The 27,409-nt window shown below is 40.7% G+C and overlaps 2 protein-coding genes across 7 annotated transcripts; one reads left to right on the top strand and one right to left on the bottom strand.

Moving 5' to 3' along the window:
- Window positions 1–3,017: 3,017 nt before the first annotated feature.
- gsr (glutathione reductase) lies at window positions 3,018–26,572 on the bottom strand. 6 transcript variants are annotated; one of them, XM_026146782.1, is made up of 14 exons: window positions 26,303–26,572; window positions 11,235–11,717; window positions 10,622–10,787; window positions 9,836–9,862; window positions 9,635–9,723; window positions 8,766–8,835; window positions 8,521–8,668; window positions 8,380–8,434; window positions 8,195–8,294; window positions 7,847–8,101; window positions 6,685–6,796; window positions 5,459–5,590; window positions 5,176–5,309; window positions 3,018–3,713 (listed from the first exon to the last, which is right to left on the bottom strand). In XM_026146782.1, exons 2-14 carry the CDS (start codon window positions 11,294–11,296, stop codon window positions 3,564–3,566), a joined length of 1,500 nt encoding a protein of 499 aa, XP_026002567.1. In that variant the 5' UTR covers window positions 11,297–11,717; window positions 26,303–26,572; the 3' UTR covers window positions 3,018–3,563. The 6 variants fall into 6 exon arrangements, with proteins under 6 accessions (XP_026002567.1, XP_026002596.1, XP_026002577.1 ...); XM_026146811.1 differs by having other exon boundaries at window positions 11,545–11,717; window positions 26,303–26,486; XM_026146792.1 differs by lacking the exon at window positions 26,303–26,572 and adding an exon at window positions 14,759–14,821 and having other exon boundaries at window positions 11,545–11,717.
- znf518b (zinc finger protein 518B) lies at window positions 13,699–17,590 on the top strand. Its single transcript, XM_026146751.1, has 2 exons — window positions 13,699–13,873; window positions 14,253–17,590. The coding sequence occupies exon 2, from the start codon at window positions 14,407–14,409 to the stop codon at window positions 16,879–16,881; it is 2,475 nt and encodes an 824-aa protein (XP_026002536.1). The 5' UTR covers window positions 13,699–13,873; window positions 14,253–14,406; the 3' UTR covers window positions 16,882–17,590.
- Window positions 26,573–27,409: the final 837 nt, after the last annotated feature.

Consider the following 27,409-nt stretch of genomic DNA (forward strand, 5'->3'; position numbering starts at 1 on the left):
TTAACAGATATCGCGATATTTTACAAACCGTTGTTTGGACCATTCGTTTTGACATCTGACCAGGAATTTCTTTGAAGCCGTAGTTTGCTCTAGTATTTGATGCTTCTTGAAGAGTTTCTATGCTTCTATCAGTTTTTGGTTTCGATGCTCGTCTTGTAAATTCACCAGCAGGAAAAAATATGCTTTATGTGAAAAAGTGTTCATTTATTTATTTTATACTACAAAAAGATGACCCATATAAATCATGACTTGATTTATCAAGGGGAAGAAAAAGCTATCAAAACTTACCATATGAAAAAATACACCAACTCCACTTGTTAAATTATGAATTCACTGTGGTTAACCATATTTTTTGGAAAGCTGAGTTCAGTTTTACTAGCCACAGTCAGCTGTTGAGAAAAGGAACACAAAGGCTTGTCTTAGAAGAATAGAATAGAATAATCCTTTAATTGTCCCACAACGGGAAATGTGGTTGTAACAGCAGCCAGAAAGACACATATACAAACAAACAGTACACAGGACACAGAACAGAAACATACACAATTTTTCTTACATATTTACATTAAGGATAATGGTTACTATAAACAGAGTACAGTTATTAAATTAAATAAAAATAACTACAAATAAGAGGCAAACCAGGTTGTAGTGCGAATCGGTTGATTAAATTATTGCAGTTACAGCGCAGATGTAAACATCCACGTTTGTTGGGAGCAGTTCTGATTGTACAGTCTGACAGCTGCAGGGAGGAAAGACCTGCAGAAACGCTCCTTCCTGCATCGAGGATGCAGCAGTCTGTCACTGAAGCAGCTCTGCAGTTCAGCAACATTTACATGCATGGGCTGGGAGACTCTGTCCATCAGAGATGTTATTTTGGCCAGAGTCCTTCTGTCTCCCACCACCTGCACTGGGTCCAGGGTGCATCCCAGAACAGAGCTGGCCTTCCTGATGAGTTTATCCAACCTCTTCCTCTCAGCTGAAGATAAACTGCTGCTCCAACACACCACACTGTAAAAAATGACAGATGTCACCACAGAGTCATAGAAGGTCTTTAAAAGCGCTCCCTGGACTCCAAATGACCTCAGCCGCCTCAGGAGGTAGCGTCTGCTCTGACCCTTCCTGTAAAGAGCATCAGTGTTGTGGCTCCAGTCCAGTTTATTATTCAGGTGAACACCCAGGTACCTATAGGAGTCCACTATCTCAATGTCCACTCCCTGGACGTCTGCAGTGTAGAGGGTGAAGAGGAACGGTGCCAGCACAGTGTGGGGCCCCCGTACTGCAGACCAGCGTGTCAGAGACACAGCCCTGTGTCCTCACATACTGTGGGCGTCCTGTGAGGTAGTCCAGTATCTGGGACATGTGTTGGTCCACTCCTGATAGCTCCAGCTTGTCTCTCAGAAGTCGTGGCTGGATGGTGTTAAAAGCACTGGAGAAATCAAAGAACATGATCCTATGGAAAGGGAACAAAAACAAAACAAAAAATCACGGACAAACAGTATCCCATATTCTTGATTTTTACTTTACAAACACTTGTTGTAATGACTAACTACTCCTGACATCAGGCTGATCCTGCCACGATTTGTTCCCCCTGTCTAAATGACAGACAGTATTTCATAGTTGTTTATGTTTTTAAACCCATTTTGCACAAAGAGGCATTTTTTGAAAAATGTATTTATAGCAATGTTGAATAATATTATTGCACAAGAAAAAAACAACACGTAAAATAATCACACCGTGACGCCTCTGCCTTTCTAAATGGAGGGACAGTAACGTGTGTAAGCGTGTAAAACCTGAAGACAGTCAGATTAACAGTAACAGTATTTTGTTTCTATCTCCCATTCTGCAATTCATCTCATGTAAACAATAACTTTGTTTCCACTTTGTTATTTTCCTCCAGTTGTTCCTGCATGGGAAAGAGAACACTTTATGGATCAATTCTGCAACAGCAAACATGGTGGGAAAAGTTGTCTGTGTCAAATAAAAAAGTTCCAAGTTAAAGTTGAAGCCACTATTATAATAACGGAGTGTTTAACACTTAAATTGACAAAGGAGGGCATCTGGGGGACAGAGAGTGTCCTCCAGTACATATTTCTTGGGCCATTGGGGATATTCAGCCACAGTGATTGCAGATGAAACAGGTTTCAAAATTAGACTTTCCTTTGCTGTATTTTATTATGTCAATACCCACTGCAAGCTTGCTGTGTGAAGGAAGGCTGGTTATGAAAAAGTGCCACAAAGTTTAAAAAGAGACGAAGAAAAAGCCTCTTTCACATCATCTGAGAGATAAATTTTTATATATTTTTTTACATGGTACTATATCCTAATGTCTCAGCAGAAATCAGTCCTTGTCAGGGCAGGCGATGCGTTTCTAAATCTTCTGTTGTTCAATTTTGGTGAAGCTGTGCGAATTGTCACCTCAGTATCTCGTCTGCTTCAAGATTTGATATGTTGTGTATCCAGGGATATTCTTCCGCATACAATGGCTATAATGAGTGACTAACTAGTGTTGCCTTCCAGCTCAAAGCAGTCTGGCCTTTCTGCTCTGATCTCTGGCATCAACAAGGTATATTTTCCACAGTGAATGGGACTCACTAAATATATTGTTTTTTGGAGCATTTCTCTTGAAATCCTGGAGGTTGCTTGAGAAAATCCCAGTTGTCAGATCAGAACTTGTGGCACCAACCACGTCATGCTCAAAGTCACTTGCTGCTGTGTAATTGGATGAACAGATATGCGTGTTAACAAGTAGCTCAACAGGTATATCTAGTGTGATCTAAAGTGGCCACTAAGTGTAGAATAAACTAAACAGCAAGGGTATTTTGTTGACAAATAATATCCAGTTTCATCATACTTTTTACAATAATTAAATTCTGAAAGTCACTTTTTAACCTGAAACAGGAAGTATCTCTCTTTAGTTTGAGTGGGGATTTATTCCCTCTACCCAAATAGGAGAAGCGCTTCATTTATTGCCCAATCAACCACAGAATTTAGTCACTGAATAAGAAATAAAAATCACAACATTTAAGAAAAAAAAATCTGCAGGTTTATTGTTTTTTTTTTTCTTAACAGTACAGTAGATACATGTCATGACCCTGCATTGGTAGGGAATAGGTGCCTTAAAGAACAAGCAGTGCTTATTATATTCATGTGACGAATGACTGACAAATCAAACACATACACTAGGAGAGAGGTCTTTTGACTTCCCAGCAATCTCTTGACAAAAATACCTGCAGATGCATCACTTCCATTTCACAATCATTAAAATGGAATCCAGAGTTTTCAACCCATACTCAGGAACCACAGTACAGTCTAGGAAGACCATAACTTGGTCTTGGTCCATTTAGTTAAAAATGAGAAAAAAAAGTGAAACACTGCGTACAAATAAGGCCACTTAAATGAGAGAAAAATGGAAGCATGTAGGCTGGTTAACAAAGCAAGTCGTCAAGCTGATGCGAGAGCAGTTCGAAGGCGTGACTCTGTCCTGGTATGCTTGTCTGTGTTGCTGGTCGTACAGGGAAGCAAGAGGCGTAGCGGGTGGGGGATGCCTCGGTGAGTTTGTTTTTGCATTAACGCATCGTGACAAACTCCTCGGATGAGGTGGGGTGAATGGCGACTGTCTTGTCAAAGTCTGCTTTGGTAGCACCCATCTTGATGGCCACGGCAAATCCTTGTAGCATTTCATCACAGCCAAGGCCCTGCATGTGCAGCCCTACCACCTGCGAAGATTGTAAAAAAGATTTTAGTAGAGGCTTTAATGACACTTAAAGATGGCTTCAGGACTGCCTCCTGTATTAGTTTAAGTACTTCCAAGTTATTTTTTTGGAAAGTCTCAAATCTATTCTTCAATCCTGGTACATATAGCTGTGAAAGTGTAGAAAACAATTGCTTACAACATATGACGTAGGGCTGCCACGATTACGTCGACTATTAAAATTGTCGATGACTAATTTAATAGTCGACGCGTCGTTTGAAGCTTTGTAAGATCACAAAAGACGCAGGAATAAGTAGCAGGATTTAAGAGTGTAATAACGGACTGAAACAGAAGATGGCAGCACTGCATGTACAAGGATGCCAGCTGCCGTTAAACCCCGAAGAAGAAGAAGCTGTGTCCCAGAATTCATAGCGCGGCCCAGCGCAGCTTCCAACAATGGCGGCAGCTAGTTAGTTTTAATGTTACTCTTATTATTCTTTCTGGGTCACAAAATAAACGTTTAACATATTTTCAGGCGAGAATGTAGCTGTGTAAACCTCAAATATCTGCTCAGTTTATCAAGACACCGCATATTTTCAAAAGCGCTCCGACGTTTTCAGAGACGTCTGTTACCCACTAGCTCGATAGCTAGCCGGGGGCTAGGCTAACTAGAGCCGTGAGAACAGCGGACTCCCGGCAGATCATCTTCAAACCCACCGCCGTCTTTCGCTGCTCAGGTTAAACATGATATATGAGTCACTTAGATAACTTAACAATGTTGTTGTTTGGCTTTTTTTAGTATTTTATTTGTTCCTGAGTAAATCGGTTTGGCTGAGATTAAAGTTATAGTTTTTGCACAGCTGAATAAATGTCAAGCAGACAGCTGATTATCAGAAGTGTGAGATGCTCGAGAATTTACTCCGGTGTCCTGTTATATTTTAGATAGCAAGGAGTTTATTAAACTTCACCGAAACAATCTGCAAATTTCATTAAACTTTAATAAACTATCATCTTGTCTTTATTTTTAGTTAGCACCTTAAACACTTAAAGCTGTAAGCTAATGATAGTTATATAAGAGCAGATGCTGCTGGTGCAATAAGCTGTAGTTTTACGTCCAATGGATGATGATGTGATTAGTCGACTAATCGCAAAAATAATCGGTGACTAGTCGACTATCAAAATAATCGTTTGTGGCAGCCCTAATATGAAGAGCTCCTGTATTACTGGTTGGGGGAAAAAGGCCCCATACGCTAACATTTACTGGTGATGTCTTAGCCCAAATGTGGTTGTTTACGAATAAAAATAATGCACTTCAACGTTAAGATGATTTAGAGAAGAACCTCCTTTTGTTGTTTAAATAATAGAAATAAATCGTCAAGAAGATATTCATTAAAATATTCACTATTTCATAAATTTAGGTGACAGTAATAATGTGCTAGAGTCACATTTATTTAGAGCCTGTTGTCTGGAGAAGAGATGACACTTACCTTCTCCTCTTTGCCCACACACACCAGCTTCATGATGCACTGACTCTTCCTGCTGGTGATAGCGTGATACATTGGTGTGAAAGAAGTCTTGTAAATCTTCACATTCTCCTTCCCTCTGGTTTTAATGGCCTCCTCTGTGACACGAACATTATCAAAAGTAAGGACAGTTTTACATCTTGCTGAGTAAAAATGGGAATAGCGCATAAGATAAACGATTAAATGAAAGCCGGCCACAGAAACTGAGTTAAACCCACCGAGATGTGTTTTTTATTGTTCTACTCACCCTCTGTGAGGCCCACCGTGCCGATTGGTGGGTGGCTGAACACCACAGTGGGAATACAGGTGTAGTCCAACTTGGAGTCCTTCTTTCCTTCAAACAGTCTGTGCGCCAGCTTTCTGCCTGCAGCAATGGCAACTGTCCCAACACATGAAAACCTCATCAGAATGCTGCTAACACTCAAAATGCCCACAAAAGGGCATTTTATATTAAAAATAGGTTTAAAAAAAACAAAACTCAAACACTTCAAAATACAGAAGTAGAAAAAAGGCACCAGGAGAAGAACTTCACCAGGATACCAACATGTTTTGTCAAGAAACCTTGGTCACTCAAAGTTTTCTTTTACTCTTTTGTATTAAAGCTTTGACCTCAAATAAGAGTTTTTTGTTAACTACAGAGATGAAGAATTGATTTTTTTGGTTTTAATCAGCATTCATCATTTCACCCTGCCCTCTTCAGAAGTTACTGAAAAAGACCAATTGATCCACTAAATATAGATAAATAATAGACTCTCAAAAAGGATTTCAGAGCTGGGGACATTTGGGACCAAATCCTTGTCTGAATACTGTTTTCTTTGTTTACCCACACGAGCAATCGGTGAGCCTGAGTCACACCTGAAAAGCCTTCCTGTCTGAGCGCCTGACCCTCCCACGCGCAAGAAACCCGACGGTTGTAAACACAACAGACTCAGACTCCAAGATCACGTTTGTATAGGACAAATTTCTGGAGACTTGTTATTTAAAGTTTTCCTATTTAAAAACATATTTTTAATATGCACAAGTCTCTTGAAAAAGCCACTTCACAAAATTATGTATCCCCTGTAATCACCCAAAACCATGGGTGAGGTCACAAAAATGCAAACCTGGCATTTCAGTGCTGTTATTTGGAGTCACCAGTGTATGAAGTGTGTGTGGTTTTAAACTTGAGGTAGGTCTTTCCTCTAATAGACACAGAGAGACGTTGTCCATTCTCACAAAGCGACTTACACATAAGATCTGATAATGTCCTGTCAGTGCACTCATCTGCAGCCTTCACAGCTTTGATATTCAAATATCCTCTATATAGCAATAAAATCCATTCAGAGCTATTAAACATAGACCCAGAAACCTTTAATATCACCAGGCTTCACTCAGCAATACTAAGTACATGGAAAAATAGTTACAACATCGGGAAACAGGTTGGAAAGAACACACACAGACACAAAAAGTGGATAAAGAAAAGTTGGGTTCTACCAGGTGTGAGAAGAGCTCTGCCACAAACATCCCCGACAGCGTAGATCCCCGATCGACTGGTGTTCTGAAACTCATCCACGATGATGTGGCCTCTTTCATCTGTATCCACACCCTGACAAAGAAAGAAAAGAAAAACTGTTTCACGTCTTAGAAACGAGTAAAAATGTGAACCGTGGAGATTAAAACAGATTAGGCCCATGTTTTCTCCTAGTTCCCTTTGAACTGGTTATTATTCTTGGAACTGTCTTCAGCTTTCCCTTAACATTAACGTCTCAAAAGAAACCTCCCAAAACTCCCATCCTTCTCTAAGAGAGAGTATTGTAGAGAAACACAGTTCGGATGAATAATGGTTTTAAGGAAAGGTAGTGCATGTTTTGCCTCTTTCTGTGTGCTTCCTCATGTATGATACTGACAGTGAATAAGAGACATGCGACTGAGAAGAGAAATCCCGTGTGGGGCAAGAAATAACGATGACTCAGCTAAACTGGAGGATTAAATGTAAAGCAGAACAGACAAAAGAGAGACGGGCCTCAAAGTCTTAAAGCGTGAGAACATTCAACATGTTTTTAGGTTTTTGAAAAGAGCTGGTTAAACTGCTGCTTTGACAAGTCATTCATTCTTCCTTCATATAACAAATGATTCAAACGATGTTATTACACATCCCTCAAATCTAAGCTCGGTAGACGGATCAAAGACAGTCAAAAGAAGACGTTGGCGTAACTGAGACTTTGCTGCCCCGCCTTCATTTATCAAGTATTTATGCCAGAATTTCATGCATCACCTTCAACAAAGTAGTAGCATGTGGAAGCTGTCCAGTCGTGTTCCCAGATTATCTGTTATTAAGGCTTAAGTCAGCTTTTTTTGGGATACCAGTTTTTTGCATACAAGCCTTAAATTATAAAATATTTTATTATTATTTGTGGAAAGCAGTTTCATGTTGGTATGTGTGCCTAAGACACAGTTATCGAAAGACATCTGCCGTCCTGTTATGATCTATAAGGACAATTATGCAGCGGTAGTGTCTTACTGCTCAGTGCTACATGTAAGTAGCACATAATATCTCCCAATAAATAAAATAACAACAATAATAATAATAATAATAATAAGTATTTGCACATTACACTATCCAATCTACAGATAAAAATCACAGGTAAACTGTTACCATCTCGCCGATGTTCAGTCCACCTGTATTGGGCTGCCTGCCGATGGCCCAGAGAAGGCAGTCCACTCCCTGGATGGTACTGATCTTCTCCTCGTCATTCTTCTTCTCTGGGTCTTTGGTAACCACCGTCACCTCCAGCCCCTTGTCCGTTTTACTCACAGACTTCACCTGAGAGTTCTTCCACAAATCTATACCAGAGTTTTGCAGTTCTTTGGTGCAGTTTGCACTTATAAAGGCGTCAAAGTTCCTCAAAACCTACAGACAGAATACGAGAGTACACATATGACCACATGGCTCCACGCTTCTAAGAACAGTCATATTGTGATTCTGTGTTGTCATTTTTCTTACTCCCGTCTGTCGAATAATGAGGGATGTTTTGGACCCTAAGGTGGAAAGAATGCCCGCCATCTCCACTGCAATATAACCAGCACCCACAACCAAACTGCGTCTGTAGGAAAAAACAAATACTATAATCACAGACCTACATGGTTCTGACGGTCTCCCATTAACATCAGTATGTATGACAAGCTTACTTTGGCAGTGTTTCAAGTTCAAAGAAGCCATCACTGGTAATGCCCAGGCTTGCCCCTGAAATTGTCAACAAACACAACAGCTGTCATCTTCTACACATCTGACTGATGCTCACTGGTAAAACAACGTATAGCATGTTTTACCTGGAACTTCTGCATCACTCAGAACAGAAGGTTGCCCTCCAGTGGCGATGAGGATGTGAGGTGCTGTATATTTTCTTCCATTGACTTCCACAGTCGGCTCAGCATCATTTATAAACCTGGCATAACCTTGAATGGTTTGGATTTTAGCCTGAAATAGAGCACATATGAGTTTTTTTTTTCTTTTGCACAGCAATTACATTTGAAAAGAACAGAAACCAAAAGAGCAGAATTCATCTGACACTTACTTTGTCAAGATTGTTGCGATAAATGCGATTTAGGTGACTGACGTACGCATCCCTCTTGGCTTTTAGGGTTCTGCAAAAACATAATATAAATTATTCAACCAGCTAAAATATGTTGTGTTAATAAACCATCATCACAAAGAATACTTGTCTTGTATCACCCTTGTGTTGCCATTTCTAGAAAATGAATCATAAAAAGCATAAACTGTTAGACCTCTCCTATAGTCTCTGTGATGGTAGAAAAATACAAGTTTGATGAAGAAAAACAAATTTAACACCTGGTTATATCCAGTTGTATTTAGTTTGCTAAATAAATAAACAGCAGTGAATCTCAGAGTAGCAACAAGTCAGCTGATCACAGCCTGTACAAAAAGAAAATTGGAGCTCACAATACAAATTGTGACTTATTTCTAAGTAACTCTTTCCCCACACTGCATCACTACAACTCCCACCTGCTAAATCCCACTTTAACCCCTGGGATTCTTTGCACACTGAAGATGTTTGTGGAGCACTTAGTACTCTACTGTAATCCATGCAGGCACACCCCAATCCCAGCACATTCCTCTCACACTAATGTTATATTTTGAAAAGGTTTCCTCATGTTGTAAATGTAGTCAACCACTCCCTTCAGGAAGGCTTATCTTCAACAGTCATTTTTGCCCAACTTCATTGTGCACAGAGATAGAGAAGTGGGCTAAAGTTAAGCAACACAAAGTAACTGACTGAGAGGTTGTGGGAGAAATGAATGCTTCTTTGTACCAGGAAAAACCAAGACAGCTTTTAAAAGAGTTCATTGCAGTTGCAAAAAAGGAAAAAAGAAAAAAAAAAAGAAGATAAAAATCAAGTAGACACTAGCAGAAACTGTAACTTACTCCCAACTGAAATGAACGTCTCCAGTTTCAAAGCCATAATCACCATGATCGTGCAGATATTCGGCATGAACTGCTGCATTCCACATCACCTGAGAAGAAGAACAAAAAGAGCTGGCTTTGAGAACTTGAACTTTGAGAAGTGTACATGCAAAACCTTTTATTATAATAATATTATTATAATAAGTGTAAAGAAAAAGGTACCTTCTTAGGGACACAACCAACATTGACCTGAAAAAAGGAAAGAAAGCAGAACAAATGAATTGAGTGAAAGCTGGTCAAGTAGCAGTGATACAGATAGATTATGGAAGAGATACATTTTAGACTAAAGCTGCAGTGACAGGAAGAATATTTATGTAGTGCAAAGCAAAAGAACTGCAGTATCAAAAAATGCAATGCTGTGTCAGTGTGTTTCATAAAACCAACATTTTACAAAAGGAAAAGATGTAAAAGATTAGGTCAGGCGCATTCATATGGCTGTAAAGTAATACAACACCAGCATTCACTTATCAATAAGGAAAATATATGCAAATGTAACCACACTGTTTTTCACTGTGGCTTTGTGTGGTTTATGCCAAAACCATTGGACTGAAAGGTTTTGGTAGCCATTTCTTCCCCTGATGTTTTAACTGAAGAAAAAAAAACTATAGAGGCCTGATTTAACTAATAGTCAGCACAGACAGGCCTAACGCATTTAAAACCACTTCTTTCTTCCTCATATTGAGGCCTTGTGCAGATCATTTCAAAATGCCTCCGTTACAACAGATTCAGCTCAAGGCAACAGGAATGAGTTACAGTTTATAACCTCATCGGCTGCTTTGTACCTCAAACCCACAATGTTTGTCAGACACACAAAAAAGGAGTCGGGAGGTTTCGCAGTGAATCTGGTAACTAACGTGTCTGTGTGTGTGAGTGTGCGTGTACATGCTGAAGAGGTGACAGCAGCAGGGAGGCATGTCTGATTGATTTTTTATTATTATTTTTACTCACGCAGGTACCTCCGAGTTTGTGACTCTCGATCACGGCGGTAGCTGCTCCGAGCTCCGCCGCCCGCCGAGCCCCGGCCAGACCTCCAGACCCGCCGCCGACCACCAGAAAGTCGAACCGGGTTATCTCCGACGGGTCTGAGGCCATCCCGCTACTGATAACTCCGCGTCTGCAAAGTGACAAGAAAAACTGTTTCCTGAGAAGAAACCAGCACGGAGCTCGAGTCCGGGCCAGCTGTTTTAATAGTGCCATAACCAGGAAGGGCGCAGGAAGGCAGGGCCTATGTGTCGGGCAGACCGGGGAGTGGGAGGGTCAGTGAAAGCCACTGCTGTGTCATTGTGAATTGCAACAATGGTGTGCAAATCCCAGAAACTGTTCTGACAATAGTCATGATGATCCTCCCATGAGCGACAGTATGGTGGCTTCAAAAACATGAATAAATCAGAGCATTTTCATGCATCGAGGGTTTGATGGAAATATTTAAGGATATTTGAGGAGATCAGGCACTGGCGACTCCAGATTTAAGGATATAAAGTGAGCATCGTGACAATATTCAGAAACGCTAAACACACATCAGTAAAGCCGTTGTTTGCCACAAACTTACTGGAGTACTCACCTCGGTAATGCCAGTGATACTGACATACTAGGAAACAGTCTGCAGACTCTTGTGAACAGCATGTTTCTAACTGCTTTTATGGCATTTTAATCAGAGCTATCCTCGGGGTGCCTTTTGCCTCTCTCTGACAGCCACTGCAAGCTGATAAACGCGTGTTGTTTGACTTTATTACAGCACACACAAAAGCGTCAAAGCATTTCCTGGGTCACTGGGTGAGCCCCCTCCCCTCTACATTGCCCCGATTTAGCAAACTGCTGCCTGGTCGTGTCTAAAATAATCAGTCCTTGTGCGAGATAATGGAAAAACCAACCGACAGGTAAAAACCGTAAAACTGTGATGGTGGAAGACGCCAAATTTGAAGAGTAGCGTAGATCCTCCAAAGCCTTGCGTTGTTTTTGTGGGAGATTTGGCGTAAATAACAGGGGGAGATGTGGCAGATTTGCGTGGTATTTCTTTCAGAATCACAGGTCCGTTGCGCTCAGCCTGTCAAGAAAAACAAATGATGAAGTTACACTTCTCACAGGGCCTTTCAAAACAAGAGTACACTCGAGTAGCAGCATGCATTATATTACTTTGTGAGATAACGCCTAAAGGAAACGAAGAATTAGACAGCAGTCGAGGCCATAATGTTTTGGACTGTGATATCATTTTCTTTTCTTTATTTTTAATGGATTTTAAATTACACAAGATGCCAATGAAGTGCAGACCATGGCAGTGCATGACAAATTAATACATTTCAACTGACTCTTTTATAGCTTAACAAGAAGGCCATCTACAGGCTCAAAAACCCAAATAAATCTCTCAGAAAAATAGCACAAATGTTAGTAGTGGCCAAATAATCCACTCAAACACCACACAAGACAAATACATTATTCTAATTATATTCATTATTTGCAATATTTTTTTCTACGGTTAAGAAAAACAACTTCAAAGCATCTAAAGAACCAAGAATACCAGCAAGGGGGTATGTGTATGATTGTCAAAGTCTGCAATCAAAAGGCAACTTCACGAATGCCAGAAGAGCCTGCACAGCTCTGAAAAGATTCTTTGGACAGATGAAATCAAGATTAAACTGTACCAAAATGATATGGTGGAGACAATATTATGGTATTGGCCTGTACTAGTGACCCAGTGTAACCAGTTCACTTGTGTATATTGCAGATGCTGCAAAACCGGTTGGACATCGTGACCCAAAGCGTGCTGAAAAAGCAACCCGAGCATTTCCCAAGGGAAAGAGATTCTGCAATCACCAAATGCAGGCAAAGGATTTCCATCCAACGATTAAAAAAACCCCATATATTTAAAACTATGTCAGTTTGTCCACTTCATATTGAGCTGCTGAAAATGGATACATGCACAAGCAGCAGGAACACAGTTTCTGCCTGGCAATTGCTTTTGACATGCTGCTGGACAGATCAATTACATGCTCTCGTTACTTCCTCTTTATTTTAGTTTTATGGCAGCTGACAACCTTGAGAGTTGCTCTAACAGCCAATAATCATCCATGACTTTGCATTTACTGTAATATAATTTGTATTTGCGCTTATCAGCCTTACTTCTGACATTTTTGGAAGGAAACCAAGCGAGGACTGTCCCTGTTTATCACTGGCCATTTAATCAGTTTATTCACCTGTTTAGCACATAATTTCCATGCACATTAATAACATGCAATTGGACAGAAAACCAAACTTTGCTGTGTTTTAACACATATTTTTATTTGCAGGCTTCCAGCAAATTAATATATTTGCACAATAACCCAAAATGCCCTCGTACATTCAGTCAGTGGTAAGATTGTGAGCCACATCAGACAGTGCACAAAAATTCATGCCTAGCAGGATGAACTATCTTCACCACTAGATGCTACATGTTATTAAATCTCTCGACATTGTCATGTAAGATGATGTCAGTCTTACTGTGAGTTCACAAAAATATATTTTTTAAAATCAATCCAAAAGGGTTTGAATCTTTAAACAATCCCATGCATTAACATAGGTGCCAGGTTTTCTATTTCTAATTTACCATATTTGTCACAAAATTGATCAATATTTTCTTAACTTAATTTATTTTTATTGGTTGAAATTTGTTGTATTTTGTCTTTTATTGAACCTAAAAGATGTTCTGATGTTTTTCCTGCCATATATTATTTTCAGCTCTCTGGTGTTTTTGTTCTTCTTTATTGCACTTAAATCATCAGTGTTATCTGCCTGTTAATACAGGTCTTATACTGTGGCAGCCACTGTGTTATATTGTTTACATTACTGAGAACCTTCACAGACATTGTTTACATTAAAAAACGTTCAATAAATAAAATATTAATAGTTTCTTTGTTGTGTTAAATATTATTTGCTGATGATCTGACTGAAAACGAAGGACACAGAATTTGTCATCGCCAAGATTTCTAAACATGTTGAATCAGCTATATTTTTAACTTAGCGTGCTCTTATTTTGAAAACCAGAACAGCTTTCTTCCGCCATTGTTTTTGGTAGCTGCAGATGGCTAACGACAAGCTAACCCAAAGCGGCTCGGTTGGTGGCGTTGACAAGCGTTAGTATCACGTTCAAAGAGTGGATTTTTTAAAATTCATTTTATTGAAAAAGATATCACCGACCAAATCGCTGTTTCGTAACACGGCAATCAGGTGCGTATGAGGCATTTAACTCTGTTGCAAATATAAACAGTTGTAATGTTGGCCGTCGTCTCCGCAACCCCCCGTTGTAGTTAGGTAGGGCCTTTTCGTCACGTTCAAAGGAAGAAAGCTCAGCGCGCACGGAGAAAAATGCAAATACAGACCAGTGCAATGAGTTTGATTAATTGCATTTTATTTTGCTGTATTGTTTTGATTTGCCTACACGCGCGCACAGCCAAATAAATATTTGCGGGAGCTGAAAATGCTGCATGAGCTGTGCGTGAGAGGAGGGGCTTCACAGGCCTCGTCCTAGTGTAAGCATAGTACACAGTGAGCTTAGGTCAATCATTTGTTTGTTAATGTTTTTGTTTTTCTTATGTTCCTTTCACAGGGAGAGACATCGTTGACAGGTGCATCAGTGTCTGCTTTCCCCGGACATGAACCCTGGACATCAGGTGAAGATGGATGTTTACTTCAGGGTGTCACGTCAGCCTCTGAAATTGTGAGAATTACTGCCAGATGGCCAGAACACCTCACTTCTCATTATGAAGCCTGTCAGCTATCAAAGCATGCCATCCTCTGTGAATGGTGGACATCCAAATTTGTCACTGGATCGCGTGTTAACCACTTCAAACGTGAGGTATTGTGAGAAATGTGGATTTGCGTCTACAGATGCCTCAGCGTTGGAGAAGCATATGGTTGAGCATATGGGGACACGGTTTTACTGTTTTTATTGCAACGATATTTCCTATAGTGAGGCGGAGTTAAACGCGCACCTGAAACGACACACTTCGAAGTATCCATTCAAATGTCCTCACTGTGGACAGGGCTACATGAGGAGGCTGTGCCTTTTTAAGCACATTGAACGTTTGCATAATAAAAGCATTATTCAGGTACCTGCTAAGCCTGGTGTGACGAAAAATCCGCAGGACCCCGTCCCCAGTGCCTTAACAAGCCTGCACGCTGCCGATCCGTCGTCGCTTCGGCCGGTTGTTCGGGTGACGGTACCTAGCCCGAGTGTACCTGCTGTCAGACTGGGAAAAGACGAACAGAGAGCAAAAACACTGGAAACGAAGGTATCGAATGTCACTAATGGCAACCCAGAACGTCTTTCCCCTTTGAATGGACTCATTCAGCACAATAGAGCTCTCACAGTTTCTCTGCCAGAAGAAGTAACAATTCCTGCTGGCTGCTTGGTTGAACTCGTTGAGGTGAAAACTGTAAATGGGACAAAAGAACTAAAGCTCAGGCTCGTTTCCCAACAAGAAAACGAGTCAGTGATAAAGGACACGAGGATGACAGTTTCTCAAAACACAGCGCTGGGGAAGCCATTGTCATCTACATTAATCAATCACACCAACACGGTGCGGCCTGGGAGTATGGGCACGAGCACTATTAACAGGAAATCATGTGACACAAAGATGGTGAATGTAGAGCGCCCCGCTGTTGTCCCGGTCAGTATTTCCAACAATCTCCCAGTGACTCCAGTGAGCAAAGAAAAGAGTGGACTGAAAAGGGTATCACCGGAAATAATCAACTTGGAGTCTAACGTAGTCATTCCTAATAAGTTTCCCAAAAATATCATCAGTCCTGTAAGAGAAGGGGTAAACAGTGGGATCAGAGTTACGCAAACAGCACCGGTGAGCCACGTAGCTCCTCTTCCAGTTATCTCCAACAGGGTCACCAGCAGGTTGAACACCACCAGCCTGCATCCAAGCAGCATGGTTTCTCAGAGAGTGATGGATGAGAGAAAGACCTTACTTCCAGAGTACCCCAAGAGTGTTCCATCCAGGAGAGCGGGTGACACGAAAAACATGCAGGATATGCCGGTGGCTATGAAGGTGGAACCCGGGAACATCTGCTTCAAGAGTAGCACTGCTTCAAAACCAATCAAAGAAGTGGCACCCTCGAACCAGGACAGGATTAAATCAACTTCTCCCTCCATAAGAAGTTCCATTGTTCCAACTGTCCAAGTGAGACCACCAATATGTCTCGTCAGTAAGGATAATGTTCCAACTCAGTCTTTTTCATTACCCAAGACTATAAACAAGCTTGTTTCAGTCAAAACTCCTGTTTTTTCAAATCATGCCAAGTCAAAGAGCTCAACTTGGATGCCGGAAGTCAGACTAAATGAGCTGGCAAAAGAGAGGGACGTTTCAGAACCTGAGAGCTTCCCCATCATATCCTCTGTGTTTTCATTGAGTCAGCAGCCAGAGGACGCCCAAGGTCCCATTCAGCCATTGGTAATGGCTTTGCGAGGCATAGTGATGGATAAAAGTAGCAGTTCTGTCAGTACGACTCAAGATCAAGTTAAGATAACAAACACTGAGCACATGGACAAGACCCTGACATTAGGGCCCAGCCCTCAGGTGGAAACAAAAAACAAATCCTTCATCCGTGAGTCGTTATTGACGGAGCCTGTAGAAGCAAAAGACCACAATAAGGGGGTTCATCACTCTCCTGCACTGACCCACAACCATGTTGATATCAAAGAGGAAAAAAAGATCCCTCTACCACCAGATGATAATAAATCCAGTCACAGTCCTGCTTCAAAATCTTCAACACACGAAGAATCTAATGTTGCAGAACACGCAAAGGCATCTGAAACTGAAGAACCTCTTGAGCAAATGGTCAAAAGTGAGCAGGACTCAAAGTTTCTGACTGTCACCCTGAAGAGGGTGCAAGTGGGCGTGTGGAAACAAACCAAGAAGGGACTGAAACTTAGAATATCCAAATATAAGACTCAGGTACCTGTGGACAGTGTAACTGACTGTACAGTCATTTACCCAATGCCGCTGAAAGTGGACCAACCAGTGAAACGACCGGGTCCAAACCAGCCGGTGGTAGTGCTCAATCATCCGAAGCCTCGCGGCTCTGCACAGAGAACGAGAGCTGATCCTTTTGCAAACACAGGAGCTTCTGAAGTGGTTCCAAAGTGCCAAATCTTGAAAATGAGACTGAGCAAAGTGATGGGTCAAAAATATGAGGTGATGGGTTGCACCGTCCGAGTGTTTCCATGAATGTATTGGACAATTCATCAATGGAAAGAAGTATACATCTATGAGGAAGCAGTTAGTATTACAGTAAAGAGATGTTTAAGGTCAAAAACTGACAAAATCTCAAGCCAATTATTTTCTTTATGGGAGAATAAGAGTAAAAAATATGGACGTCTGAGTATCACTGAACATTGTCTTATATGTATAATATGAACTATTCAAGTGCAATGCTGTTTGACTGCTTTGAGTCAATGAAAATGGACTGAATGCCGTTATAGATTGCAGTCAAAAACACAGATATTAAGTACTGTTTCTGAAGGTTGAGAGACCAGTGGATATGTCATTAATGCATGCTGTTTATTTAAAAAAGGATAAAGTTTTTATTTATTTTTTTTTTACGTTGCATCAGTGAAATTTTATGGGCTTCCATGCTGCCACCTGAAATAGGTGCAGTGATGGGTATTCAGACTTTTTCCTGCCTTAAAATTGGCCTTTGGGGAGAGAAGTTCATATTTAAGGCAGTGTTTTCCTTTTTTTAAACAGAAAAGTTTGCATTTCCTGCTATTTGACACATAAATGTATTTCATGCCTGTGCGAATTAAACCCCACTTTAATAACAGTTAAAAAATACTGGTTAAACAGTCCTTGTGATTTTCCAGCCAAAACCTCTTTGGTGGGACCCAGATGTTTTGTATATGCTGGTGTTAAGTATGATTAAATATTTATAATGACATTTTGTAAGATGTCATTCCTTGTGACTGAAAAGAATGAAAATGTCTAATTGACAGTTCTAATTAGGTCAAATTTGGGGCAATAAGTTTCCAGTTGAGTCATTATTTATTTGTATTTTTAAAATAATTTGCATCTTTGAAGGCGCCCCAATCACTTCATGTTTGTTAACATGGCCGATTGTGTAGATGACTGTGTGCTGTGTCTAAAAAAATGAACATTTCAACACTAATAGCCGTCTAAAAGGTTTGTCCAGTTTTAAAAGCTCCTCCAAATTTTAGCTGGAAAAATGTTACTTTTCATGTCAGCAGCTGGTTTTGTAGTTCTGCGTTTAGCTACTCTTTGCAAAATCTACTCTTTGGAACCATGTTGTATTTTTTAATTAATCATTGATAACTTTGATTGGTGAACCAATTTAAAAAACAAAAAACTACTGCAAAGTGTAAATAATGGAACCTGGGCAGACACTCAGCTGTGTTATCAGTTCAGATATGATATTAATCACTGAGTCTTGCAGAGATACAAAAGTCTGCCAGTTGTACATCTGTGTGAAGTGAAATGTTACAGAGCTTAAGGCTAAAATTTAGAGTATATCTACTAATCCAGACGTAAGGATGATGATGATGCACTAAAAAAAGTACCCTAATACTTTACGGTGTCATTTTACTTTAAAGCGCAAAACGAACGTCCTGAAGAATCAAGATAATTTTTTGGTTTTTATTCAATTTGGCTCTGTAATTAGTAATGTGATCTTTTTTTTCCTTTTCTTTGTGTGATTGACTTGAGTTTTCTTGTGTGACTTTTTTTCTCTCAAGGTTTAAAGCTTCACCTATGAGAGTAATCTAGAGAAGGTAGAAGCAACCTAAACTGGTCAATTCCTGTAATAGAAGTATTTTCCTGCCATGACAATGGTGACTCATAGACAATTCAAACCTGTTGTATATTTTTCAAAATAATCAAACGTAAGCAATCTTCTGTCCTGAGACTTCTCAGATCTGTTTTACTTTACGACAGCATATGTGTGTTGTTTATTATGTGTTCACAGTGTACAAGGTGCTAGACCTATGATCACATTTGTAGGTTTTGGTTGCCCCAGTTTTTATTACACGTGTGTGTATATGTATATATACATATATATGTTTTGGGTCACTCAGATTTTATGGTTTATAGACCTATAAATATAAAACATGGTAACTGGTGTTCATACTCAGTAGGGAATGGCCCCTTCTGGAGCACCAACACTTACTTTCCTTATATTGCAGCTAAAGCTGCTGTGCAGTCTGTTATATATTCATTATCCTAAAGTTGTTTGACATGTCTTTATGGCTGTTTTCCTTTTGCCTTTTAATTTAATCCTCATCTGTGTGGGAATTAGTCATATTCCAGTTCAAGTGTTTTTGAGTTTTATTACATTCTCAGTGTTCATTATCATTGTGATCCATGCTTTTATAATAACAATTGTGTAATTCCTCTTTTATTAAAAAAAAAGTATAATTGACAACGGTTTGACTTGTATATTTTTTCCCACCAACTGAAACCCATCACTTAAAGTTCACTGTAGATCAACGGTAGTTTAAATCTATTAAAGCATACGTGATAATTCTTTTTCAGTTTTTTGACACCCTGTATTGTCCTGTTTGTCACATTGGGCCACCATGCTCAACATCAAACTAATCTCTGCAAATATCTTAATGTACAAAGGTCCGGGCAACATTCAGATAGTCAAATTTGCTTAGGAACACTCCTGGCTACCTGGGTGTATATTGATGGTATCAGTAATAAGAGCTAAACAAGCGTAAACACATGACTGAATGCTTTCTTTATTACCCTAATTAGCAGAGGATCCATCTGATAAACCTTTATAAAAGGTTATACCAGATTATATTAAACCTGCGTGTCCAAACCACATTAAAGTTTGGACACAGATTTTCATTTAATGTTTTCTCTCTATTTTCATGACTATTTACATTGTAGATTCTCACTGAAGGCACCAAAACTGAATGAACACATGAAATTATGTAGTAAACAAAAAGTGAAATAACTGAAAACCTGTTTTATATTTTTGATTCTTCAAAAAAAGCCACCCTTTGCTTTGATTATTGCTTGGCATTCTCCCGATGACCTTCATGAGGTCGTCACCTGAAATGGTTTTCCCAGAGATGCTGAGCAATTTTCAGCCCTTTTGCCTTCACTCTGTGGTCCATGGGATTAGGTCAGGTGACCGTGGAGGACTCTCCTTCTTGGTCAAATAGCCCTTGCAGAGCGTGGAGGTGTGTTTGGGGGTCATTGTCCTGTTGAAAAATAAATGATGGTCAACTAAATGCAGACTGGATGGGATGGCATGTGGTAGCCATGTTGGATTGGTGAGCCTTCAATTTTGAATCAATCCCCAACAGTGTCACCAGCAAAGCACCCCCCACACCATCACACCTCCTCCTCCATGCTTCACAGTGGGAACCATAAATGTAAAGACCATCCAGTCACCTTTTCTGGGTGGCACAAAGACACGGTGGGTGGAGCCAAAGATCTCAAATTTGAACTCAAATTCCCTGTGTTTCTTTGTCCAAAAAAATCTCTTCTACTTGTTGCTTTTCCTAAATGTTTTTTTTTTAGCATCTGTTTGACCATAAAGACCTGATTGGTACAGTCTCCTCTGAACAGTTGATGTAGAGATGCGTCTGCCACTGGAACTCTGTGGCATTTATCTGGGCTCGAGGTGCTGTTAACTTGCAATTTCTGAGGCTGCTGACTCAAATGAGTTTATCCTCAGCAGCAGAGGCGACTCTTGGTCTTCCTTTCTTGGGGCAGACCTCACGTGAGCCAGTTTTGTCGTAGTGCTTGATGGTTTTTGGCAACTGCACTTAGAGAGACACAAGTTTAGCAATTTTCCAGACTGACTGACCTTCACTTCCTAAAGCAATGATGGACTGCTGTTTCTCTTTACTTAGCTGATTGGTTCTTGCCATAATATGAATTCTAACAGTTGTCAAATAGGGCTGTCAGCTGTGTACCAGCCTGACTTCTGCACAACACAACTGATCCCATCCCCATTAAGAAGGCAAGAAAGTCCACAAACGAACCCTGACAAGCACACCTGTGAAGTGAAAACCATGTCTACATCATGAAGCTCACTGAGAGAAGACAAGGGTTTGCAGCACTGTGAACAAAGCAACGGTGGCTACCTTCAGGAATCTAAATATAAGACATATTTAGAGTTATTTATCAATTTGTCTTTGCTACAAAATTCCATGTATCTTGCTTCATATATTTGATGTCTTCAGTTTGTAACTATAATGTAGAAAAAAGTCAAAATAAAGAAAAACCATTAAATGAGGTGTATGCAAACTCTTGGCTGGTAGTGTATGAACTTGTTGCCTTGTGTAAAGAATATATACAGTGCTTACTAAATGTATTAGACCACCTGTCATAAAAACAAGAAAATAAACACTTTAGAAATCATAAATATTTTCAAAAATAAGTGAATTCATGCTTTTATAGTCAAATTTGAGCTGGTATACTGGGTTTAATTAAGGTCCAGTGTGTTTAATTAACATTTTGGTCACTAAAAGTAATTTTTATGTTCAGAACTGAAAGTAAATAGCTGTAATTTGGCGTGTTAATCAAATGTGCCTCACAATTTTTTCCAGGTTTATTTGCAAAATAGTAAATAAAACTCTCAGTAAATTAAAATAAGTCAAATGGATAATTACAAAAATTCTATTTAAGCATTGATAGTATCATTTTAATTCAAGAGCTTGTGCATACTGGAGGATTAACCATTACAAAAACATATTTACAAAAAAGTATCTGAATTTGGCCTTTCGTAGTCCATGTTTGGATCAGTGCAGTTTCACTAAAGCAGATCCATGTTAATGACATCCATCGTCATGTTTTTCAGGAGCAGTGTGCAAATGCAGTCAGACTCTGTACATCATGCCTTCCATTTCCTTATCCCTATGGATCCTCCTGCTCACCTTTCCTTGATCCGTGTAACTAGCAAAAGAAGGTCGCAGGTAATTTTACCTGACTGCTATTTTTGAAGTTAGTACCATCTTTTTATATGGTGATTTTCACAGACATTAAAGTCACGCTGCACAACAATTAAAACACAATATGCAAAGAGAACCACGGTAAAACTGAATAAAAATAAATTAAAATGTAAATAACAAAAAATGTTAGCAACCCTAACCCTAATGCCTGATTAAACAGAAAAGCTTAATCTTGGTACAATAGACTGAAAGGCTGTTACCCTGAGTCTTCAGTCTTCTATGAGAGACAACTAATAGATTTTGAGCTTAAGAAGTGTGTTTAATAACAAGTTGAGATAGGTGATCTGGAGCTTGTCCCTTTAGGACTCTGTTTATAAGTGTCAGACTTTTAAAAATGAATTCTAAAAACACTTGAGAGCCGATGTAAAGAGAATAAAATAGGGGCAATGTGAGCTCGTTCTGTAGAGTTCTGCAGCATTTTGCATTGCCTGGAGGAGTGACAGAGGATTTGTATAAGCTGAAAAACAGTGGTAGAGTAATTGAGGTGCAATGATCTAAATGCATAAGCAATGTTTTATAGTTCAAAGAAAGACACTAAAGATCCCAAACATGGCCTCAATCTTGCCAGAGTTCAAAATAATCAGGTTATTGGAGAAATCCAGGATAAACCATCAACTGGAGTGGACAACCTATCCAGCTGATCAGGCTTAAAAGATGTGTACAGCTGAATGTCGTCAGCATACAAATTACAAGAATTGCCAGAAAAAGTTTGAATGATACTGGCTAGCAAAAACGTATAAAAGGAAAATAATAATGGACCCAGGACGGAACCTTGTTGAACCCTACAGGTTACGCAAACAAAGAAAGAGGATGTCACGTAATCATGTTGGTGTCACCAGCTTTGGACACTCATTCCCCCACCTCTCCCCCCTCCATAGAGCCATCACCACCTTCATACACTTCACCTACAACACCCCCCTCCTCACCCCACACAAAAGAGGATTTCACACCACCTCCTCCCACCACAACTCTTCATATTCATGAAGCAGATGTGAGGAAGCAGTTTAAGAGTCTGAATGCTCGAAAAGCTCCCGGCCCAGACGATGTGTCTCCTGCCACCCTCAGACACTGTGCAAACGAGCTGGCCCCAGTGTTTTCTGGCATTTTCAACTCCTCACTGCAGGCATGTCATGTGCCTGCCTGCTTCAAGTCCTCCACCATAATCCCTGTCCCCAAGAAACCAAGGATCACTGGACTAAATGACTACAGACCCGTGGCTCTGACATCTGTGGTCATGAAGTCATTTGAGCGCCTGGTTCTCTCCTATCTCAAGACCCTCACGGCCCCCCTCCTGGACCCCCTGCAGTTTGCATACAGAGCCAACAGGTCTGTAGATGACGCCATCAACATGGCCCTACACTTCATCCTGCAGCATCTGGACTCCCCAGGAACCTACGCCAGGATCCTGTTTGTGGACTTCAGCTCTGCCTTCAACACCATCCTTCCAGACCATCTCCGAGACAAGCTTTCCCAGATGAATGTGCCTGATCCCATCTGCCGGTGGATCACTGACTTCCTGACGGACAGGAAGCAGCACGTGAGGCTGGGAAAGAATGTCTCGGACTCCCGGACCATCAGCACCGGCTCCCCTCAGGGCTGTGTTCTTTCTCCTCTGCTCTTCTCCTTGTACACTAACTGCTGCACCTCCACCCACCAGTCTGTCAAGCTAATCAAGTTTGCAGATGACACCACCGTTATTGGACTCATCTCAGACGGGGATGAGTCTGCCTACAGGAGGGAGGTTGAACGTCTGGAGCCACTATCAGGGACAAACAGAGACTGCAGCGTGTTGTGCGCTCTGCTGAGAAGGTGATTGGCTGCAGACTCCCATCTCTGCAGGACCTGTACACCTCCAGGACATTGCGGCGTGCAGCTCAGATCTCAGCTGACCCTTCTCACCCTGGACACAGTCTGTTTGACCTGCTCCCCTCAGGCAGGAGGCTCCGGTCCATTCGCACCAGAACCTCTCGCCATAAGAACAGTTTCTTCCCCTCTGCTGTTGGACTCATGAACAATAACCGTATGACTGTTCCCACCACTAACACATGACCCTACGCTGTGTCACTGCATCATTCCATGTTTGGCACTGATCACCACCTGCACTCATGTATATATCTATCTACTTAGCACTTTTAATTCTTATTCTTATTTTCATGTCTATTTAAGCGTAATTTATAACAGTATGTTTGCACTGAAGCATCGCAGCAATTTCTTAATGTTGTAAACCCGCTCAACATTTGGCAATAAAACCCTTGATTCTGATTTTATTCTTGTCCCTTAGGAGCTCACCACAAACTAAAAGAAGAACTTCAACATTTTGGCCCTCATGTTGAAGCCTTTCAGCTTCAGAGTTGGCTCACCCCTTTTTTGTATGCTGTATGTTCAGTTTTTTCCATTTTTTCTGACCTGAAGGGTTTCTTTTGTTTTTTTATTAAACAGTTTTTCAGGTAGTAGTGATCCGTGGTTTGTTCACAAAGCAATGTACAGTCCTCGCCTCACAAAATCTGATATATTTTGTAATGGTAGCCAGTCAAAAGTAAAGTCACTCCACCTCTTAATAACACTTGGGGAGAGGATGCCATTTAACAATCTGTTAACAACTGCAATCTCCCAACAAAGGAGGGGGCAGGAGCTGAGTGACACTATGCATTCACCATTTGCATACAGTGGGCCTGTTTTCTCTGGTGGGGCAATGGTGACTCTGTTGAAGAGTTAGTAATGTTTTGTTCAGACAGACATGGTTATCAAGTGCTGAATTCAAAATCAATCTTGTCGCATACAAAGTTGTACGTAACGGGGTACATCATATTCTAAAGACCTTACGGTATTTTATTATCTCAACAGAACACGTTGGTCTAAGTGAAGGTTTATTTAGCCCTCTCGTCCATTAGTTCCTACTCTGACTCGCCATGGATCGCTATAACTCGACTCGGATCGACTGGTTTTCCATTACAATCCTGCTACTTAACCTGTGTGGTTGTCGTCATAGCAACACGTCTAAGCGCTTAAAGTTATGGCTGGATCATGGGACTGGTGGACTGATCCCTGCATACAGGCATGAACTAAAACTTTCTAAACTTGCTGCAAAGACATTTAAGGAGTGGATTAATAAGGCTATAAAGAATATGCAGGCGTGTCTGGACTTCACTGAATGGGAGAACTGCGATCCAACAGTCTGATTTAGTATACAAATGCTGTGACGTCCAACTTCCGTGATGACAGCTGCATACCATCACACAGCAGGGTGAGTTATAATAATGCCGAGCCCTGGTTCAAGGCTAAGTCAAGGCTAGGTTTAAAAACTCGAAGACACTTAATGACTACAACACTTTTCAGCTAACGACTGATCTGGAAAAGGTTCAGGCAGTTAACCAAATACAAGCCTAACCCTTCCCCCAAAATTCGACAAGACTGTGTCAAGTTTCACATGCTGCCTCCTGTGAGACTTTCACAATCAACAGGTACTTTCATGAATTTAAATACAGGAGGTTTTACAACAAGGTGCTACTCACTGTTGACACTCTAGAGCTAGAAGGCCAGATAAGATCAGACTTTGCCAGAAAACATAAAAGAACCTGCACAATGGGGCAGATGAACTAAGATTAATCTACAGAAATCATGGGAAGAAAAATGAAGAAAGAGGCAGCATACCACATTACCTGTTATACATGACATGCAGACATTGTTATGCCACTGGCATGAATGGCTGCCAGTGGAACCAGCTTGCGAATGTTTTCTTTGATGACCTTTTATCTGGTTTGTCTTGGAATTGACTGACAAGCAGGTCTTACCTGGCCATAAAACTGTTTGTCAGTCAATTGCTCATTTTTGAGCCTGAAAATGGTGCACTATGTATATAAATGGCTGTAACTTCTAAAAAATGTAGTGCAATGCCTTTGTTAGACTGCTTGAATCCACCGTGGTGGTCTAGTGAGGAAAAATGACAAAAACTGTGGCTTTCCAAATACCTATGGACCTAATTTTTGGCATCAACTGGGATACAAACATTGTCTATGTATAATTCTCCATTAGTGGTTCACACTCCAGATCTTCAGTAGCGCTCTAGGCCCAAATGTAACTGTTGATCCCTGGTGACATCTAAAATACTGACAGAAAAGGGAAGTTTATGAATACAGCAGGGGTTCCTATTAGAATCAAGTTCAAATTTTATTCGCCACATGCAGTGGAATGACCCCACCCACACACACACACACACACACACACACACACACACACACACAGAAATGTACACTACAATGGGAAAGTACAAGAGGGAAAAAAAAAAAAAAAAGACCTCTGCTCATGCTGGGCTACAGGAGGACAGCATGAGAACAGGAAACAAAAAACCTCCTCTGCACAGAAAGCACATACATGTCCACAGTACAACATTGTAGAGCACGTGACCAGCAACAGCGTTGGGTAGGGGATAAGCAGTAATCCCAGGCAACACAGCAGCCATCCTGCCACTGTGCCATCACTCCAGCGCGGGCTCAGACCCGCCTCGTGTTCCCAGGAGGCAACAAGCATCGAAGGCATCAAGCTTCTAAGATGTGTATTAAAGCAATCAAATGCCTTGTGACTGCTACACTGTACACTTGGCACTTATCAGGTTGGTTTATAATGGAAAACCATAAGATTATTGGATTATTGTAGGGTCTTTAACTTACAATATAAAACACCTTGAGTAGACTGTTGTTGTCACAATCAGCGTGTAGAGTGAAAGGTGGACCCAAATGCAGACGAAACGAAACGTGAAACGTGACTTGAATAACCAAACACGAGCCGTTTATCGAGGCTGGCAAAATAACTGCAAGCAAAAGGCAAAAAGCAAGACTAATAAAAAAACTAAACTGGGTGAGCTAAATTAAATAAAAACCTACAACAGGAACATGGACCTAACATGAAACAACGTGACATGCACTCTTGGCCTGGAAACAACGCCGACGATCTGACAATGACACACTGAAAACAGAGGACTTAAATACACAGGAGGTGATTAGGGGAAGTGGGAACACATGGGGGACCAGCTGACTGACATGAGCCTAATGACAGGACAGGGGAAGTAAAACTAAATACAATGAACAAAGAACACAAAATAAAACAGGAAACACTGAAAATAGACATGACAACACAAGCTTAACAGACCTAACACATGATGAACGATACAAGAACCCAAACACAGAAACCAAGGAAACAACAAACAATGATTGCCTTTAACCTCATCTAAAAGCTAAATAGGAGTGACACATTTACCCTATCGCCTACTGGTGTTGGCCAGAGGGCCCGTTGGCATGATATGGCAGCCTCGCCTCTGTCAGTGCGCCCCAGGGCAGCTGTGGCTACAACTGTAGCTGCCTCCACCAGTGTGTGAATGTGAGAGTGAATGAATAGTGGTATTGTAAAGTGCTTTGGGTGCCTTGAAAAGCGCTATATAAATCCAATCCATTATCATTGATGCATGCTCAATCATCCAGGTAAGGAAATCCCCAAAAGTTGATTCTGGACGTAACGTTTTCAGTGGGAGAAACGTTTCATCATCATCCAAGTGACGTCTTCAGTCTCAGCTGACTGCAGGTTTCAATCTTATAAACAGCACATTTGCATAATGACTGAAACCAGCCCACTGAAGGAACAATGTGCTGCGAGGTCTGATCCTTGATCATTAATATGCAAATTCTCATGACCATTGATCAACAACCACTGATCAAAGCTCACTCATCAAAGCTCACTGATCCATGTCCATGAGTCCCATTCACAGAGAGTTGGGGAATGGC

This window comes from Astatotilapia calliptera, chromosome 2, assembly GCF_900246225.1.
Source record: "Astatotilapia calliptera chromosome 2, fAstCal1.2, whole genome shotgun sequence".
NCBI classification, from domain to species: Eukaryota; Metazoa; Chordata; class Actinopteri; order Cichliformes; family Cichlidae; genus Astatotilapia; species Astatotilapia calliptera.